The sequence below is a fragment of the Microplitis mediator genome, chromosome 7 (assembly GCF_029852145.1).
Source record: "Microplitis mediator isolate UGA2020A chromosome 7, iyMicMedi2.1, whole genome shotgun sequence".
In the NCBI taxonomy this organism is placed as follows: Eukaryota; Metazoa; Arthropoda; class Insecta; order Hymenoptera; family Braconidae; genus Microplitis; species Microplitis mediator.
The window spans coordinates 23,147,127-23,164,642 of NC_079975.1; the positions used below are offsets into that span (position 1 = coordinate 23,147,127).

The 17,516-nt window shown below is 27.5% G+C and overlaps 2 protein-coding genes across 6 annotated transcripts in view; one reads left to right on the forward strand and one right to left on the reverse strand.

Moving 5' to 3' along the window:
• LOC130672436 (neuroplastin) overlaps positions 1 to 17,516 on the forward strand; it is a 30,835-nt gene that overhangs the window by 11,858 nt on the left and 1,461 nt on the right. The window contains exon 6 of one of the 2 annotated variants that reach the window (XM_057477032.1): positions 1 to 4,501. The exons of the other annotated variant lie outside the window; for it this stretch is intronic. Within the exon in view, the coding sequence (XP_057333015.1) occupies positions 1 to 46 (46 nt within the window). The 3' untranslated portion in view covers positions 47 to 4,501. Of the gene's footprint in view, positions 4,502 to 17,516 lie in introns of those variants that run through there. 2 annotated transcript variants of the gene reach the window in all.
• The window catches only part of LOC130672435 (uncharacterized), a 26,045-nt gene continuing 12,704 nt past the window's right edge, over positions 4,176 to 17,516 (reverse strand). The window contains exons 7-14 of one of the 4 annotated variants that reach the window (XM_057477028.1): positions 16,659 to 17,192; positions 15,902 to 16,432; positions 15,197 to 15,640; positions 13,720 to 13,868; positions 12,842 to 13,479; positions 12,248 to 12,435; positions 11,165 to 11,331; positions 4,176 to 5,475 (exon numbers count right to left, since the gene is read on the reverse strand). In XM_057477028.1, coding sequence (XP_057333011.1) covers positions 4,936 to 5,475; positions 11,165 to 11,331; positions 12,248 to 12,435; positions 12,842 to 13,479; positions 13,720 to 13,868; positions 15,197 to 15,640; positions 15,902 to 16,432; positions 16,659 to 17,192 — 3,191 coding nt within the window. In that variant the 3' untranslated portion in view covers positions 4,176 to 4,935. Of the gene's footprint in view, positions 5,479 to 7,348; positions 7,636 to 11,164; positions 11,332 to 12,247; positions 12,436 to 12,841; positions 13,480 to 13,719; positions 13,869 to 15,196; positions 15,641 to 15,901; positions 16,433 to 16,658; positions 17,193 to 17,516 lie in introns of those variants that run through there. The other 3 variants (XM_057477027.1, XM_057477030.1, XM_057477031.1) reach the window with 3 other exon arrangements.

The following is a 17,516-nucleotide window of genomic DNA, read 5'->3' on the forward strand; positions in this document are numbered from 1 at the left end:
CAAGCCGACGCCCAACAAGGACTCTGATGTGAGACAGAGAAAGTAAGCAGCGGAAATCTAAGTAATGTTAAAAAAAAAAAAATTGAAATTATTAGAAGGCAGTGTTAAGGCTCCAGTATAATATTTAAAGATGAGAACAAATGTGAGGATGTTGCTAGTGCTGATAAATAAAAAATCTAGGACGAGAAAAAATAATAAGTAAATAAAAGGATACCGCCGTTGCTCCCTGCTGCTGTTATCTTAATTTTAAATAATAAAATTTGAGTCAACAATTAAATACTATAACGTTAGTTAATTAATTGCACACGAGTGTGCCTTGTTCGAGGATCCATTTCTCGTAAGCGCAGTAATTTTCTTCCATTGTGAAGAACTACATTTAAAATAATTAAAAAGTATAAAGTATTTCATATTATTCATGCATTTTTAATACAATTGCAATGGAAAAAAAAAACATTATTAAATTAAGTGCACCATTATTTTAATTAATACGTCTAAATAATCACTCTGTGCACTATTATTATTATTAATATTAATATTAATATTATTGTTATTTATATTTACAAGTTTAATATCTAAGAGATTTTTTTTAGTCATTTTTTTAGGGGAAAGGGTCTGAGGTACGAAAAAAAGAGGAGATTTTTGTGATTTTTTTTTCAGAGTCTTCGTTATTAAAATTCTCAAAATTTGTGACATTATTAAGCAGCATCTCAAGAATATTCTGTGAAATTTTCATAAAAAAATATTGAAAAATAAGCCAGTGGTAGAGGGGAGAGACGAGTCACTAAAAAAAAATCTCTATGCCGTAGGCAGGATAACTCATGCCTCATCTGCAATCAAAAAACCAAAAAGATTTCTTCAGTACATGAGTTTATCTTGGATTTGAACGAAGGAATAAACAAAATATTCATTTTTGAATTTTTGGTAAAGGCGCGATCAAAAAAATCTGATTTTTCCCAAAAATTCTTTCTTTTGTTTAATTAAAAAATAAATAGTTATTGAACAAGAAAAAATTCTTTGTTAAGATCTAAGATAAACTTGTGTACTAAAGAAATCTTTTTGGTTTTTTTATTTCAGGTGAGGCTCATGAGTAAGGACAAGATTTTTGCCTTAACTTCGAAATGAATGGTTTAAATGTTTAATATTACGGCGAAAATATTGGTCCTATAAAAAAACTTTTCAAACAAAAGTTGTAGGAAATTTATTTTTATAAAAAAAATGTCTCATATGATTTTTTTATACGACCAATATTTTCACCGTAATTCCAAAATTGAGATTCATAATGGATGATTCAAATTTTTGTTAATTATGAAAATCTTAATTTTGAAATTACGGTGAAAATATTGGTCGTATAAAAAAATCGTAAGAAAAATTTTCTTTAGAAAATAAAATTTCCTACAACTTTTGTTTGAAAAATTTTTTAATAAGACCAATATTTTCCCCGTAATCTAAAAAATTTCACACCACTAATTATTAATTATTTTTAAAGTAACGCAAAAATCCTGGCCCTAGTCATGGAGACTTTTTTTAGTGACTCGTCTCTCCCCTCTACCACTGGCTTATTTTTCAATATTTTTTCATGAAAATTTCACAGAACATTCTTGGACTGATGCTTAATAATGTCAGAAATTTTAAAAATTTTAATAACGAAACTACTCTGAAAAAAAAAATCACAAAAATTTGTTCTTTTTCTTGTACCTCAGATCCCTTTCTCCCTTAACAGAAATAAAAAAAATTAGTCGTAATTATTTTTTTTGTCAATTGTAGACGTGAACTTTGACATTAATAAAATAATTGTCAATTATAATTAATTAATTAATTAACTTCATTCAGTACTTTCACTAAAAAAAACTACTAACTGAAAATAAATCATGAGCATTACGAACCAATTACTGAATAACTTTTTTTTTAGTTGGTAATTTAAAAAAAAATTTACGTACTGTAGTAAAATGTTTTTATTGATGATAATAATAATAATGTTGATATTAATTTGTTGATAATAATACAGTTTCTAAAAAAGTTATACGCGACTTAGTATTAATTATGTGCTTATTGATGTTTTATTTTTGTCTTCCTACATGTAAAAAGAAAAATAATTAATTGTTGAGCAAAAGATTAAGAAAAAAATGATAAATGCGATAAAAAATAATAATAATTAAAAGTATTTTATTGCACGTTGATAAATGCCATAGATAAATTTTTGTGCATTTACAAATATCTTATTTTATTTTTTAGAATATAATAATAATAATAATAATAAACAATATTTATCTTATTAAATCTTAAGGATAATAACGTTTTAATTAAAAATATTTTAAAATAAAGGAATTCGTATTAATGACCAATTAATGGATTTAATGAGTATCATCAATTTTCATTTATTTTTAGTATTACTATTGATTGTTCTTTTTTTTTTAACTATTAATTAGTCTCTTTGGCGAAGAGTATTTTTATTATTTTGGTTTTTTTTTATTTTTTTCATTCGCTTTTTCAAAAAATTTTAACAACAAATTTATTTGTTTTTTTTTATTTTCAATAGATAATACTTATTTATAATTTATAATATATAAATGCGTGATCAAAATATATATATATATATATTTACAGTAAAAAAGGATTCGTTAAAGTCGGCAGATATCGTGTGTAAAACGTTGGTTTTACACTTATTCATGTGTTATTTTAAGATGTGTAGTGTAGAAAAAGCTACAGGAGTATGTGTTAAGAGTAAAGAATTTTTCCGAAAATTCTGGGAAAATTGTAATGGTTGAGAGTATTTTTAACACATTTTGTGGGATGGTTTGAGAGTAACATTTGAAAAGTGTTAATTTTGAATAAAATGACATTTTTGTGTGTTAAAAAATCGATTGATTGAAGCTGGTTAAGCTAGATGATAACGGTGTGTTGAATTAACGCTCGGGTGACAAAAATTCAAGTGTTAATTTAACTTGTAAGTGTTAAAAATTCAAATGTGTAATTAATACTCGAAAGTGTTAATAATTCATGTTTTGAATTAACACTTGAAAGTGTAAAAAATTCAAGTGTTAAAGTATCACTGGAAATTATTAAATTAACACTCTCAAGTGTTAAAATAATATTTGAAAGTTTTTAAAATTCAAGTGTTAATTTAACACTCGATAATGTTACAAATTCACTTGTTAAATTAATACTTGAAAGTGTTAAAAATTTAAGTGTTGAATTAATACTTGAAAGTGTTAATAGTTCAAGTGTTCAATTAACACTTGAAAGTGTTAAAAATTCAAGTGTTAAAGTATCATTTGAAATTGTTAAATTAACACTCTCAAGTGTTAAAATAATATTTGAAAGTTTTTAAAATTCAAGTGTTAATTTAACACTCGATAATGTTACAAATTCACTTGTTAAATTAATACTTGAAAGTGTTAAAAATTTAAGTGTTGAATTAATACTTGAAAGTATTAAACATTCAAGTGTTAAAGTTTCACTTGAAAGTGTAAAATTAACACTTGAAATTTTTAAATTAACACTCTTAAGTGTTAAAATAGTACTTGAAAGTGTTGAAAATTTAAGTGTTAATGTAATACTTTCAAGTGTTAAATTAACACTCGAAAGTGTTAGAAATTCACTTGTTAAATTAATACTTGAAAGTGTTAAAAATTCAAATGTTGAATTTTTAACATTCGCTTTTTTTTACACTTTGACGAATCCTTTTTTACTATATATATTTATATATATATTTATATATATATATATATATATATATATATATATATATCATTATTATTATTTACACTATCGTTTATAATTAATATCGATATTTCTACTTCAAATATCTTAATAATATCATTTTTCGATATATTTCTTCTTAAATATCATCTTGATAAATATATTATCCTTCCCAATAGAAAACTTCTTAACTCCACATGAGAAAATTACGTTTTTGAATTTCATATCAGGTTTACACTTTTTAAAATTCTTAAGTAACAAATGGTGTCACCCGAAAACTGCTCAACTTCAATAAAAAATCCAAGTGGGAACCGATAATTTCAAAAATTATGTAAAAAAATAATTTTTCCATGCTCATTACAATAAGGCATAAGACCCAGTACCGGACCAGACAACTAGTACTCGATCACTTCATGTATTTGTATATCTATATTTAATAAAAGTTTACTAAATATAAATATACAAATACATGAGTGATTGAGTTCTAATTTCACGAACAAAAACTTTAAGTAACTGAAAAAGTTTATAATTTAAATAATTTTTTTTACAAATTCAATTTAATCAGAGCTCGAAATAAAAAAAAAAAAACTTGTTTTTAACGACAAATATTTAAAGTTCCAAACTCAACTCCAATTTTTACAAGCTGTCAAGTCAAATGTAGAAACTAAACAACTTGAACTAATAATCGACTCATTACTTCACGACCAGTCAACAAATTAAATGATCCTGAAGTTAACAGACGATTAACAATTTTTCAAATTTTTTTTTTTTTTTTTAAATGACAAAAAAAAACTAAAAATATGCACCCTAGAAAATTTTAAAATCTATCGGTGCAGTTTGTAAAAATATTTTTTTTTCATAGTATCGTTTTGAAAAAGAAACCGAAAATTTTTAAATGTCAACTAACTTCAGTATCATCAAATTAAATATTCAAAAGAAATATAAAGTTTTGCAAACACTTACACTTAAAATAGAAATATCGATATATTAAAATAATAACAAAACTTTCTCATATACACAATTAACAAATTAGCACCATATATCTATACAAATAAAATTCAAAAAAAAAACGAGTAAATTTAATTTTTTTTTCTTAATAAAAAAAAATTAACATTAAAATTAAAATTATGTACAATAGCCAGATTGGAATAATAAAAGTAATTGGAATTTGAAATTATAAAAATAAATAAAATAATAATAATAAATTTTTCCAAATACTGGTGTAGTGGGGGTAAATTATTTAGGTTTTTGATTTCCATAATCAACATAAACGCGAACGACCTCGCCGCTGTATTTTCGTTGACTTGGCATGAAATAAAAGTCGGGTTGTTGACCCGATTGTGAATTACCATTAGCATTATTATTACTCTTACGATTATTTCTACGGTCTTGAGTGTAATAACTAAGTTGTGGTGGTGGCGATGGTTGTCTAGTACCCGGAGCACGAGGCAAACTGTAAGTTGCTCGTGGTGTAGATGACATTTGATGACTGTGATGGTGGCTGTTGCTATTATTACTACTATTGTTATTATGGTTGTGATTATGACTGTGATTATGATTATGACCATTGCTGCTGCTACTCAATCGATGTTTTTCCATCATATTTTTTCCACCACCTGACATAGTTATTGCGCCGTCTGTTACGTCTCTTGTTCTCGGAGGATTAGACACCGGAGGCGGTGGTACTTTTTCTTCAGTCTCAAAGGCTTCGAAACCAAAATTTGTCTTGGCACCCGTTGAATAATCTTTCCACATATTATTCGTGATCAAACGCTCCTGCTGTAACAAACAAATGAAAAATATTGTAGTTATTTATGAAAGTAAAAAAAAGTCTTGCGCGGAAAAATTTTCTGCTGGATGTTTTTAGAGAACTGGAAAAATTAAAAAAAACCGCGAAATATTTAAAATGTTAAGGAAAAATTCTCGAGGCTGATATTTGAAAATTTTTTAGTCATCTGAGCAATGAAATTTTAGGTGACAGGGCCGATGATCCGACGACAAATGATCCGCGACATTTGATCCGTATGATATTTGATCCGTGGATAATTGATCTGCCGATAATTTATCCTTACGATAATTGATCCCAGTGACAATTATGGTGTGTAAGATTACCATGAACTCTTTCAAATATTTTAATTCAGAAAATTTTCTAACAAGTAATAGTCTGATTTGGTTACGTGTCACCGTCTGATTTTCTTTGAAATGGTACAGTATTATTGCAAGTGCATGGGTTTATATATTTTATACCACTATGTCTACGGTATAGATACACGGTAGGCTCGCGCCATAAGACTTCACACATATACAAGTGTTTGAACGTGTACTTGGCGCGAGATGCTACCGTGTTTCCTGATGTACACGCCCACAAAATCCCTGAAAAAAAGGTACCGTACTATTTCAAGCGTATAAGTTTATATATTTAAGTTTATATATATTTAAGAAATTTTGTCGATTGTTGATTTACATGTATGAGGTATTTTTGGAGGAATTGTCTTAAGGATTATTTGTCCGTGGATATAATGTCGTGCGGATCATATGTCTTTGGATCAATTTTTACGTTACCGAAATTTAAATTTAAATTTATAAATTTTGAATTTTTATTAAATTAAATTTTGAATGTATGAATTTTTAATAAAAATTAAATATTTTTTGTAAGAAAAGAAAAATTTATGTTAACATAAAAATTCAAATTTAAAAATTCAAAAAAACAATTTAATTATTTTAAAAAATTGAGTTCTACAATTTTTTTATATAAAAAATTACAAAATACATGAAAATTTACTGAAAAAAAATTTATAAAAAAAACCGCGGAAATATTTAAAATATTAATGACTAATTCTCGGGTCTGATATTTGAAATTTTTTTAGTCATCTAAGCAATGAAATTTAAATTAAAATTTTTGATAATTCAAATTTTCAAAAATTGAACTTTAAATAATTAAATTTATGAATTTTGAACTTTTATTAAATTTAATTTTAAAAATTTATAAATATATGAATTTTCAATAAAAATTAAATACTTTTTGTAAGAAAAAAAAAATTTCTGTTCTTACCATAAAAATTCAAATATAAAAATTTAATTATTTTAAAAAATTGAGTTATACATTTTTTTGATATAAAAAAGTACAAAATACATGAAAATTTACTGAAATATAATTTATAAAAAAAACTGCGGAAATATTTAAAATATTAATGACTAATTCTCGGGTCTGATATTTGAAATTTTTTTAGTCATCAGCAATTAAATTGAAATTAAAATTTTTGATAATTAAAATTTTCAAAAATTAATCTTTGGATAATTAAATTTATGAATTTTGAATTTTTATTAAATTAAATTTTTAATTATTAAAATTTATATTAAAAAAAAAAAATTGTCACCATAAAAATTCAAATTTAAAAATTAAAAAAAAAACTTAATTATGAAAAAAAAGTTCCACATTTTTTCGAGTATAAAAAATTCCAAAATTTACTGAAAAAAAAAAAAAAAAATCAAATTTCTGGATTCTGTAAAAATTCTAATGATTGTTCCTGCGCAGGACTTAAATTTTTTTTACCCATATACATTACAAATAATATTAATAACAATTAACCACAACAATAATAAATAAAATGTTAAGTAAAAAGACGAAGAGAAAGAAAAGAGGATGGATAGATAAAGTAGAGAACGTAAAGATTTAAAAGCACATAGCGAGTACCTGAAGGAAATGAAAGCAATAATTCATTAGATACGTGGACTATCAATTTAATGTGGGACAGTTCGATGCATATTTGATGACGTATAGTGATGATTAGGTCGAGGCTGTTGTCGATGACGGTGATGTTGATGATAATGATGGTAATGATGATCATTGTATTGATGTGATCGCATCATCACGGATGTACCATTAATTGGATCAGCCGGGGTAGAAGAAGATACCAAAGGCAGTGAGTACACCCTCTAATACAATACCAGCGGTAGTCAGGAAGAGCGCGGGTCATGCAACAACAACAAGCAAAGCAATACAATCGATTTCAAGTATATCAATAGTACCTACTACCCGTGTTTCAAAAAATTCAATCAAAAAGTTCGACATGTAGAAATTCTAAGCTCGAGACAGATTAGAACTTCGAGTAGAACTTTTATAATTTTGATAGTAAAAAAAAAAAATGTTATCTAGGATTTTATATCAGCGAATATTGAGTCAAAAAAGAAGTTTTTCGAAACGTATTTTTACTACATTTTACCCTCGTTGCGAAATAGTTCCTATTAGAAACCAGACGTGTAAAAAAAAGTTCGACATGTGAAACTTAAAAAAAAATCCCATTTGAAATTCTAATCTCAAGTTTATAAGTTTCACATGTCGAACTTTTGTAATTTTGATAGTAAGAAAAAAAGTTTATTTAGGATTTTATATGAGCAAATTTAGAGTAAAAGACAACGTTTGTAAAAAATATTTCTTAAAACGTATTTTTATTACATTTTACCCGCGTTTCAAAACAGTTCTTAGGAATCATCCGTGTAAAAAAAAAGTCGTTTCAAAAAGATTCCAAGACAGTTCGATATGTAGAACTTCTTAACTTGAGACAGATTAGAACTTTTATAGGTTTGATAATAAAAAAAAAAAGAAACGTTTATTTAGGATTTTATATGAACGAATTTCGAGTCAAAAAAAGAAGGTTTTGGAAACGTATTTTTACTACATTTTACCCTAGTTTTGAAAAAGTTCAAAAACCGCAAATTTTGAACTTTATGAACGTTTTTTTATTCTTATCGGACTATTGGTTTTAATGAAAACTTTTTCGGAACGTGGGTAAAATGTAGTAAAAATATATTTTGAAAGATTGGTTTCAAAATCGTTATTTTTTTACTCAAAATTCGCTTTTATAGTCTTAGATAAACATGTTTTTTACTGTCAAAATCACAAAAGTTCTACTGAAGTTCTGATCAGTCTTAAGTTCCACATGTCGAACTTTTTTGGAACGAATTTTTTTAACACAGACAATAGACCCAAAAGAATAAAAAAAAAAAGTTCAAAATTTGAGATTTTCGAACTTTTTCGAAACCGGAATAAAATGTAGTAAGAGTACGTTTTCAAAACGTTCTTTTTTGAGAAAGTCCTGGACAAACTTTTTTTTTTTTACTATCAAAATTACAAAAGTTCAAAAAAAGTTCCACCTGTTCTAATTTGTCTTAAGTTTAGAAATTTCACATGCCGAATTTTTTTTATATGAGACCGGTTTAGTTTCTATTTAAATAAACATCAAGGATACTAATAATTTATTATTTAAAAAATAAAAATATATAAATTTATTCACCGCAAGATATTTTTCGAGTGGTTTTTATATTTATATTTCCATTTAAATAATTGGTTAATTTGTGGCTATCAGATGAACCTCTCGAGACGTGATGTAAAAAATGTATATACATATTTTTCTAATTTATTTATTAAAACCTTTGATGTTAAATATTCTGAAAGGTATTTGAGCATCCGAAGCTTTTAAATCCGTGACTTTAATTTTAATGTCAGAACTTCATCAATTATTTAAATGTAAATTTATGCTTTTAATTCCGAGACCGGCATATTAATTTTTTTATTTATTTCACATTCACATTCTCCTTTTTTTTTGTTTACTTCATTATAGTTCAAAGAATTTTTTAATTATTGCGTTATAAAATTAACAAACCCGCGGTGATAAACAAAATTAATTTATATGGCAAGACAGGGACGCGCATGAAAATATTGAAGATGTGGAAAAATACAGCAAGTGCCCAAGGTACTAATTGTTATTTATTTATAATAATAATTTAGTTATTATTTAATTAGTTACAGAATGTTTAAGTAGAGTGAATATACCAACAATTCATTATTATTTACATTTTCTCTGTATTATTATTAATTTATTTAAAGAGTCTCGAGTAGTATTTATTATTTATAAATAGGGGAAGTCATCAGTTGCCTACAATTTTTTTGCCGATTGTATCAAATGCCTACAATATTTTTTCGTACGTAATAAATGCATACTGCTCAGTTGCCTACCAAACTTTATTGCCTACAGTTCTATTGTGTACAAAAATAAAAAATATATATTCTAATTGCATACAAAAGTTATTGCACTGTTCTATTGCCTACTAAAAAAATATTTTATGATGTCCAATTGATTACTATTCAACTGTGTACCCATCAGAGAAATACATGATTAATGTAGATAAATTCTGATTCATTTGCTAAGAAAATCAAGTACTTATTGATGAGAAATGATGAATGTTCAGGATCGATCATTTGAAAAAAAAAAAAAAACTCAGATCTGAAAAATATCAGAACCATGGTAGTTTTCACAATAGTAACTGGAAACTTGATTAAATTTTCAATTAGATAGTAGTGACCTAATCATTTCATTCCTTACATCGGCTGTGAGATTCAACCCAGTATCTTATGATAGACTGGACAAGTTATACTATTTTAAAAGTTTCACATAGATATTAAATGTCTCAAGCATTAACTTACCTTTACTTATTTTAATATATATATATATATTTGGCATGATTAGGTCACTATTATCTGATAGAAAACTAACTGAAGTTTCCAGTTGCTATTGTGAAAACTACCGTGGTTCTGATATTTTTCAGATCATCTGAGGTTTTTTTTTTTTTAATGATCGGTCCTGAACATTCATCATTTCTCATCAATAAGTACTTAATTTTCTTAGTAAATAAATCAGAAGCTTATCTACATTAATCATGTATTTCTTTGATGGGTACACAGTTGAATAGTAATCAATTGGACATCATAAAATATTTTTTTAGTAGGCAATAGAACAGTGCAATAACTTTTGTATGCAATTAGAATATATATTTTTTATTTTTGTACACAATAGAACTGTAGGCAATAAAGTTTGGTAGGCAACTGAGCAGTATGCATTTATTATGTACGAAAAAATATTGTAGGCATTTGATGTAATCGGCAAAAAAATTGTAGGCAACTGATGCCTTCCCATAAATAGTTTTAAAAAATGATAATTTAATAATTTACGATCCTGAAGTTAGTAGACAATTGACAATTTTCGGATTTTTCATCAATAAATCAATTAAAAAAAAAACTAAAAAAATGCACATGTAGAAAAGTAAAAAAACTACAGGTGCAATTTTTTCAAATATTTTTTTTTAATAATTTATTGTTTTGAAAATAAATCCAAAAATTATTAAACGTCGCCAAACTTCAGTATCGTGAATATTTGCATGTGTAAATATAATTTTTACGTAAGTGAATCAGCTGGGCCGAGTAAGCATTCAGTACACATCTAATTGCTTCGCAATTGAGTTGTGCAACAAAATAAATTGAATTTTCAGCCACAACTATTTTACTATTCGAGGCGCGTTTTAATTTTTAATATAAATATTAGCAATTACTGTTGATTGGTTTCTACTATTTGAGTATTGATTATTCACTCTAACTAAACAAACAAAAAAATATAATACAATTGTTTACCTTAGTCATTCTTTTACGAGTTGCTTTGTATAGAGTACAACTGGCTTGTAATAATGCTAATGCTATTAAAGCAGCAATACATCCAATGACGAGGTAAAGTTTTGTTGTGCCGAGTAACAAATCATTTGATTGGATATTTCTTTCTTTGTCTTCGCTCAATTCGTATCCTGTTGAATTATTTAGAAAAAAAAATTATTTAATTAATTAATTACAATCAGATCTCGTTATAAGACTAGTTCGGGACTGTAGGGAAAAAAATTCTTAAAATTTTTATAATGTATCATTTTTTGAAAAATCCAAATTATTAGACGTCGGCTAATTTATGATACTGAAGTTAGCTCTGGTGGAAATTTTTGGGAATTTTCTCCGAAGACTCAGTTCCAAAGTTTTAAAGACTTTTTCAAAATTCTGAAGACTTGTTCAGAGAAAATTCCCAAAAATTTCCACCAGGTAGAAAATAATAAAAAATTTTTGAATTTTTTTTTAAACAGTTTAATTAAAAAAATAAAAAAACTAAATATATGCACATGTAGAAAATTTAAAAAACTAAAGTAAAAAATAAAGTGCAATTTTTTTTTCGATAGTTTATCAGTTTTTCAAAAATCCAAAAATTATTAGACGGTTAATTTCTGATTATTTTGAAGTTAGCAGACAATTAACGATTTTTTTTAACAGTTTAATTAAAAAAAAAAAAATATGCACATGTAGAAAATTAAAAAAACTATAAGTGCAAATTTTCAAATAATTTTTTTTTTCAATTTATCGTTTTGAAAAAAAATCAAAAATTATTAGACGTCAGCTAACAACGAGTATGAATGTAGCAGACATCAGACATATTTAAAATTAAAAATTAACTGAGTAAATAATTAAAAAAATTAAATTAAAAAAAAATCTGCATTTAAAAAATTCAAAAATTATTAAGTGCATTTTTTTTTAATTTTATTTTATTAATTATTTAATCTATTTATTTATAATTTTAAATTTGTTTGTCTGCTACATTCACACTCTTAGAGCAAGGTTTCGGGGGGGAGTCTTATAACGAGGTCCGACTGTATTTTTATTTGAAAAAATTAATTAACTCACCTATTGGCGGTCTGACTACAAGATAATTTGGATCAACGCGAAGAGATCCTATTTTTCCAGTTAGTACAGCTTCTTTTAAAACTTGTTCAATCAGCATAAGAGTTTCACTCGGTTTAGAAGCGTGTTCCTTATCAATATTTTTATCAATAATTACATTCATTTTTGCAATTATTCCATTATCGTCATTTCTGTAAAAACAATTTATATTTTTTTCCATTTCGATCAAAAACTCATTGAAAATTTGTAATCGTATTCAATCGGCAACTTCCGATTGGAAATTTAAAAAAATATCATTTTCCAATTGAAAGTCAATATGACTGCGCTCGAGGCGCCTCCACAAATTTTAATTAAAATTCAATTGATTTCAACAAATAAACAATAATTTTATTTTTTAAATTATTTTCCAATTAAAATTTTTCTATCGAATCCAATTGGAAAATAATAATTATTATTTTTAAATTGAAATCAACTAGATTTTAATCAGTGCGAGGGCGCTTCCAGCGAATTCCGATTAAAGCCAATGAAAACCCGGCTAACCTTCAAAGTCATTAATCAGTAAAATTTTTAAATAACCGGCAGAAAAAAAAACTTTACCTCTTAAGTTCACTGAGTTGTGTCGCGTAAAACCCGGGAATTTTATTTTTGAAAGTCGGTTCAAAATCTCCCGAAATTCTATTGGAGGTTATTTCGAATTCCTGTGTCCCAAATTGTGAAGTTTTGAAACCGTCGCCAAGGTTAACGAGTTTTACCTCAACTTCATAGTCAATTCCCGGAGGTGCAGCAGTCATCGTGTCATCATCATCATCAGTCTCTTCAATGCCGCATGATTTAACGCAAATACGCTCTGATGAAACGATCGGAACTCGTGTATGTTTTCTTATTTTTTTATTAACAGCATTGAATATTCCGCCTTTCACAGGGAACATCATATAGAGACAATGGTCATCCGTAAATGAGAAATCTTTAGTGTCTTTAGTGGCGCGTTTCCGGGAGAACATTAGAGTCGTTACGCCATTTTCAATATTACCACTTATATTGTATATATCTTGGGAAGGATCTAAAAGTGGTAGACTGTAACCACTTATCCAAGTGTCCATAACAAATGCTCGTCCATTTGTTTTGTCAACCCATCCTAATATAGCATCCGTTTGTGTCATTTTGTCGTCTTCTGAAAATCCGATTCCCGTCCAGGTATCCGTGTTTTTAGTTTTTATTGTAAACGTTATTTGATCCTGAAGCATTAAAAAATATATGTAATTACTTATATACATAATTAGCAAACCCATAAATATATTTTATTATAATTTATGGATATATTTTTACGTAAAAAAAAATAAAAGTCATTTTCTGCGGCAAAAACCCGAATAATGAAAGTTGTTTTCCTCAACGGACGAGTATTAATGGTGGTAATGGCAAAAAGAGAAAGCAAAAATGTGTATATATATATGTTTGAGTATAAAGATATTCCTCACCTTCCTCGTCTTGTAACTCCACCGAATGTAATACTCGCAGGTGAAATTTTTTACGTTACAACTTCTTGGATATTTCCATTCTCCGCCGCAATTTCCACTTTCAAGCGGAATAGGGCCGCCTAATTCATCTTTACTTCTGGTTTTCTCATCTAGGGAAAGAGAAAAATTATGTAATTATTAGGGGACGCGCGAACAATTTGAATTTACGAATAATTTGAAATTTTCTTTTGAACAACTTGAAATTAAATATTTGAAAGCTGGTCAAAATTTCCTTGATTCGAATCGAGGATTTGAAAAGTTACAAATAATCTGAAAATTTTCGGATGATTCGAAATTGAGTTATTCGTAAATTCTCTAATTATTGGAAAATTTATGAATAATTTGAAATTTTCTTTTGAATGACTTGAAATTTTTATATTTTTTTGAATAATTCAAATTTTTGTCAGAAGAAAATAGAACTCAGGCACGAAAAATTGAATATTTGAAAGCTGTTCAAAATTTACTTAATTCGAATCGAGGATTTGAAAAGTTACAAGTAATTCAAAAATTTTCCGATAATTCGAAACTGAGTTATTTGTAAATTTTCTAATTATTGGAAAATTTATGAATAATTTGAAATTTTCTTTCGAATGACGAAATTTTAATATTTATTTGAATAATTCAAATTTTTGTGAGAAGAAAATAGAACTCAGACACGAAAAATTGAATATTTGAAGCTGATCAAAATTTCCTTGATTCGAATCGCGGATTTGAAAAGTTACAAATAATTCAAAGACTTGCGAATAATTCGAAAATTGGCGAATAGTTCGAAAAGTTTCAAATTTTTTCGTAACTTTTTGAAGACACAAATCTACGAATTAATTATTTTTGATCATTATAAAAACTAAGCTCTCCATTAAATAAAAATGGAATATTTGAAAGCTAATTAGAATTTCTTCGATTCAAATTATGTTATTTAAAAAGTTACAAATCATTCAAAAACTTTCGGATAATTTGAAACTCCGAGTTATTCGTAAATTCTCTAATTATTGAATAATTAGAAAATTTTATTTTGAACGACTTTAAATTTCAATAACTTTTCAAAAATTTAAATTTTTGTCAGAAGTAAATAGAACTCAGGAAAAATTGAATATTTGAAAACTTATCAAAATTTCCTTGATTCAAATCGAGGAATTTGAAAAGTTACAAATAATTCGAAAAGTTACCAATAGTTCAGAAAGTTTTTAATTATTTGAAAAATTTTAAATTATTCGTAACTTTTTGAAGACTCAAATCTACGGAATAATTATTTTTGGTTTCTTTAAAAACTAAGCTCTCAATTAAATAAAAATTGAATATTTGAAGGCTGATCAGAAAAATTTCAAAATTTGAAAACTTTTGAATAATTTGAAAATTGACAATTAATTCGAAAAGTTTCTTACATCTCTAACAATTATCTCAAGAAAACTGATTATTTTATAAAAGTAATAAAATTTACCAAAAAAGTTAAAGGTGGCAACGCCTCGCTGGTTTTTGTGGCCGTGATACTTGAGCTCGTCAGTCTTGTAGAAATCCTTGACACTGACCTTGCTCTTTTCGACACCACTGGGCGGCTGGTGGACATAATTACCCTTCTGTTGTCCTCTTGCCCAAATAACTTGCATATCGCCGTCAACTATTTCATGATCAGTCAGCTCATTGGTTGTTAACTTGCGTCTAAACATAATTGTCGTAACCCCATCCTTCTCGTATCCCATTGCGGCAGTCAAACTGTCCTTCCCTCCCCAAAAGGCGTCATTACGCGGAGTAGAACGATCGCGGGTGTAATAATCACCGATCCTGTGGGTATTCTCTCTGGCCATTCCAATTATCATGTCCGTGCAGTCCATCGGATTAAAATCGTGTTTCGGTGTGTATTCATGAACTTCTGGTCTCACTGGTGCTATCATTAAATTTTAATAAATATATATACATATATATTTAATTATTATTATAGATAATACTAGTAAATATTTTTTATTTTGTTGTAAACTAAAAGCGCTACTTTACAGCTATTTTGTGAGTATTGCATTTACTTTTTATTTATTTATAAATAATTACTATAATTATGTTAAATTACTACTACTTTACTATATAATAAATAATTTATACAATTATTATTATTATTTACTAAATACTATTTACTTCCTTACTAAAATTTTACCTTTTGTTGCGCCTGATTTGGTGCTAATTTCAGAATCTTCATTTTCTGACTTGGAACTTGATTGTGAATTAGGTTCAGGTTCTGGTTCAGGTAAAGATTTTGGTTCAGGTTCGGGTTCAGGTGATGGTTCAGGTTCAGGTGATGGTTCGGGTTCAGGTGATGGTTCTGGTTCGGGATGTGGTTCCGGTAAAGATTTTGGTTCAGGTTCGGGTTCAGGTGCTGGTTCAGGTTCAGGGTGTGGTTCTGGTAATGATTTTGGTTCAGGTTTAGGTTCTACATTAGATTTTGATTTTGATTTAGATTCAGGTTCAGGTGCTGGCTCAGGTGAAGGTTCAGGTGCTGGTTCAGGTGAAGGTTCAGGCGCTGGTTCAGGTGAAGGTTCAGGTACAGATTTAGGTGAGGGTTCAGGTGAAGGTTCGGGTGCAGGTTCAGGTGAAGGTTCAGGTTCTGGAAGTGGTTCAGATATATCGGATTTAGTTTTTGATTTCGGTTCAGGCTCAGAAGCTGGTTCTGGTTCACTGGTAGGCTCTCCTGTGCAACAAAGCAATAACAACATGCAACTATTTTACCAACACCGTGCTCATCTATTAATAATTTCAAAATAATAATAATCTAAAATAATAATCTAGAGTAAGTGAATACTGCTAAAAAAAATAATGTTACAACTGCAACAACTTTACAAAAAATATATTTTTTTAATATAATACTTGATACTGCATTAGGATATTAACTAAAAAAAAAATGCTTGTATACATACCGGCAGTTGGCGCAGGAGTTGCGAACTCAGGTGACCGTTTCTTACGTCCTTGCTGAGTGCTAACTTGATAAGTAACACTTGTTTGAACAGTTACATCATTGTTATTTGTTCTCGAGGTAACGGACAATTCAGAACGAGGCGATTTGGGAGATCGTCTTTTTGCAGCAGACTTTGACGATGGCTCAGCAGTTTGCTCAGCAGTGAACGCTCTGTGAGTCGGTTCGGGTTTCGGCTCAGCGGAATTATCTAAGCGTGAATTGTTTTTTGCTGAAGTAGCTTGGGATTTTGGCTCAGGATGAGGCAACGGCTCTGCCTGGACGTGATTCTTGCCGTGAATTTCAGGGAACGCACGACACGATGGCGTTAAACTGCTTGGACGCCAGCCAACTCCAACCCACGATGTGTCATTAACTATCATTACACCTTCTAATTCTTTCGAGTCCTTGAGTATTCGCCAATAGAAGACAAAGTCTTCTGAGAAACGTATCATTGTATGTCCCTGCAGGTCTATTTCAGTAGACTTAATTGCTGATCCTGTAAATTATATTTTGAAATAAATTTTTTAAATTATAATAAATAAGAAAATTTAAATAATAATAATAATAATAATAATAATAATAATAATAATAATGATTATTATTATTATTATTTCATTTTAGTAAAATGCTCAGGGGGTTATCTCCGGTAGTCCGACTCTACCGAGGGCCTCAGCTGAGCGCCAATAATGATTATTATTATTATTATTATTATTATTATTATTATTATTATTATTATTATTATTATTATTATTATTATTATTATTATTATTATTATTATTATTATTATTATTATTATTATTATTATTATTATTATTATTAT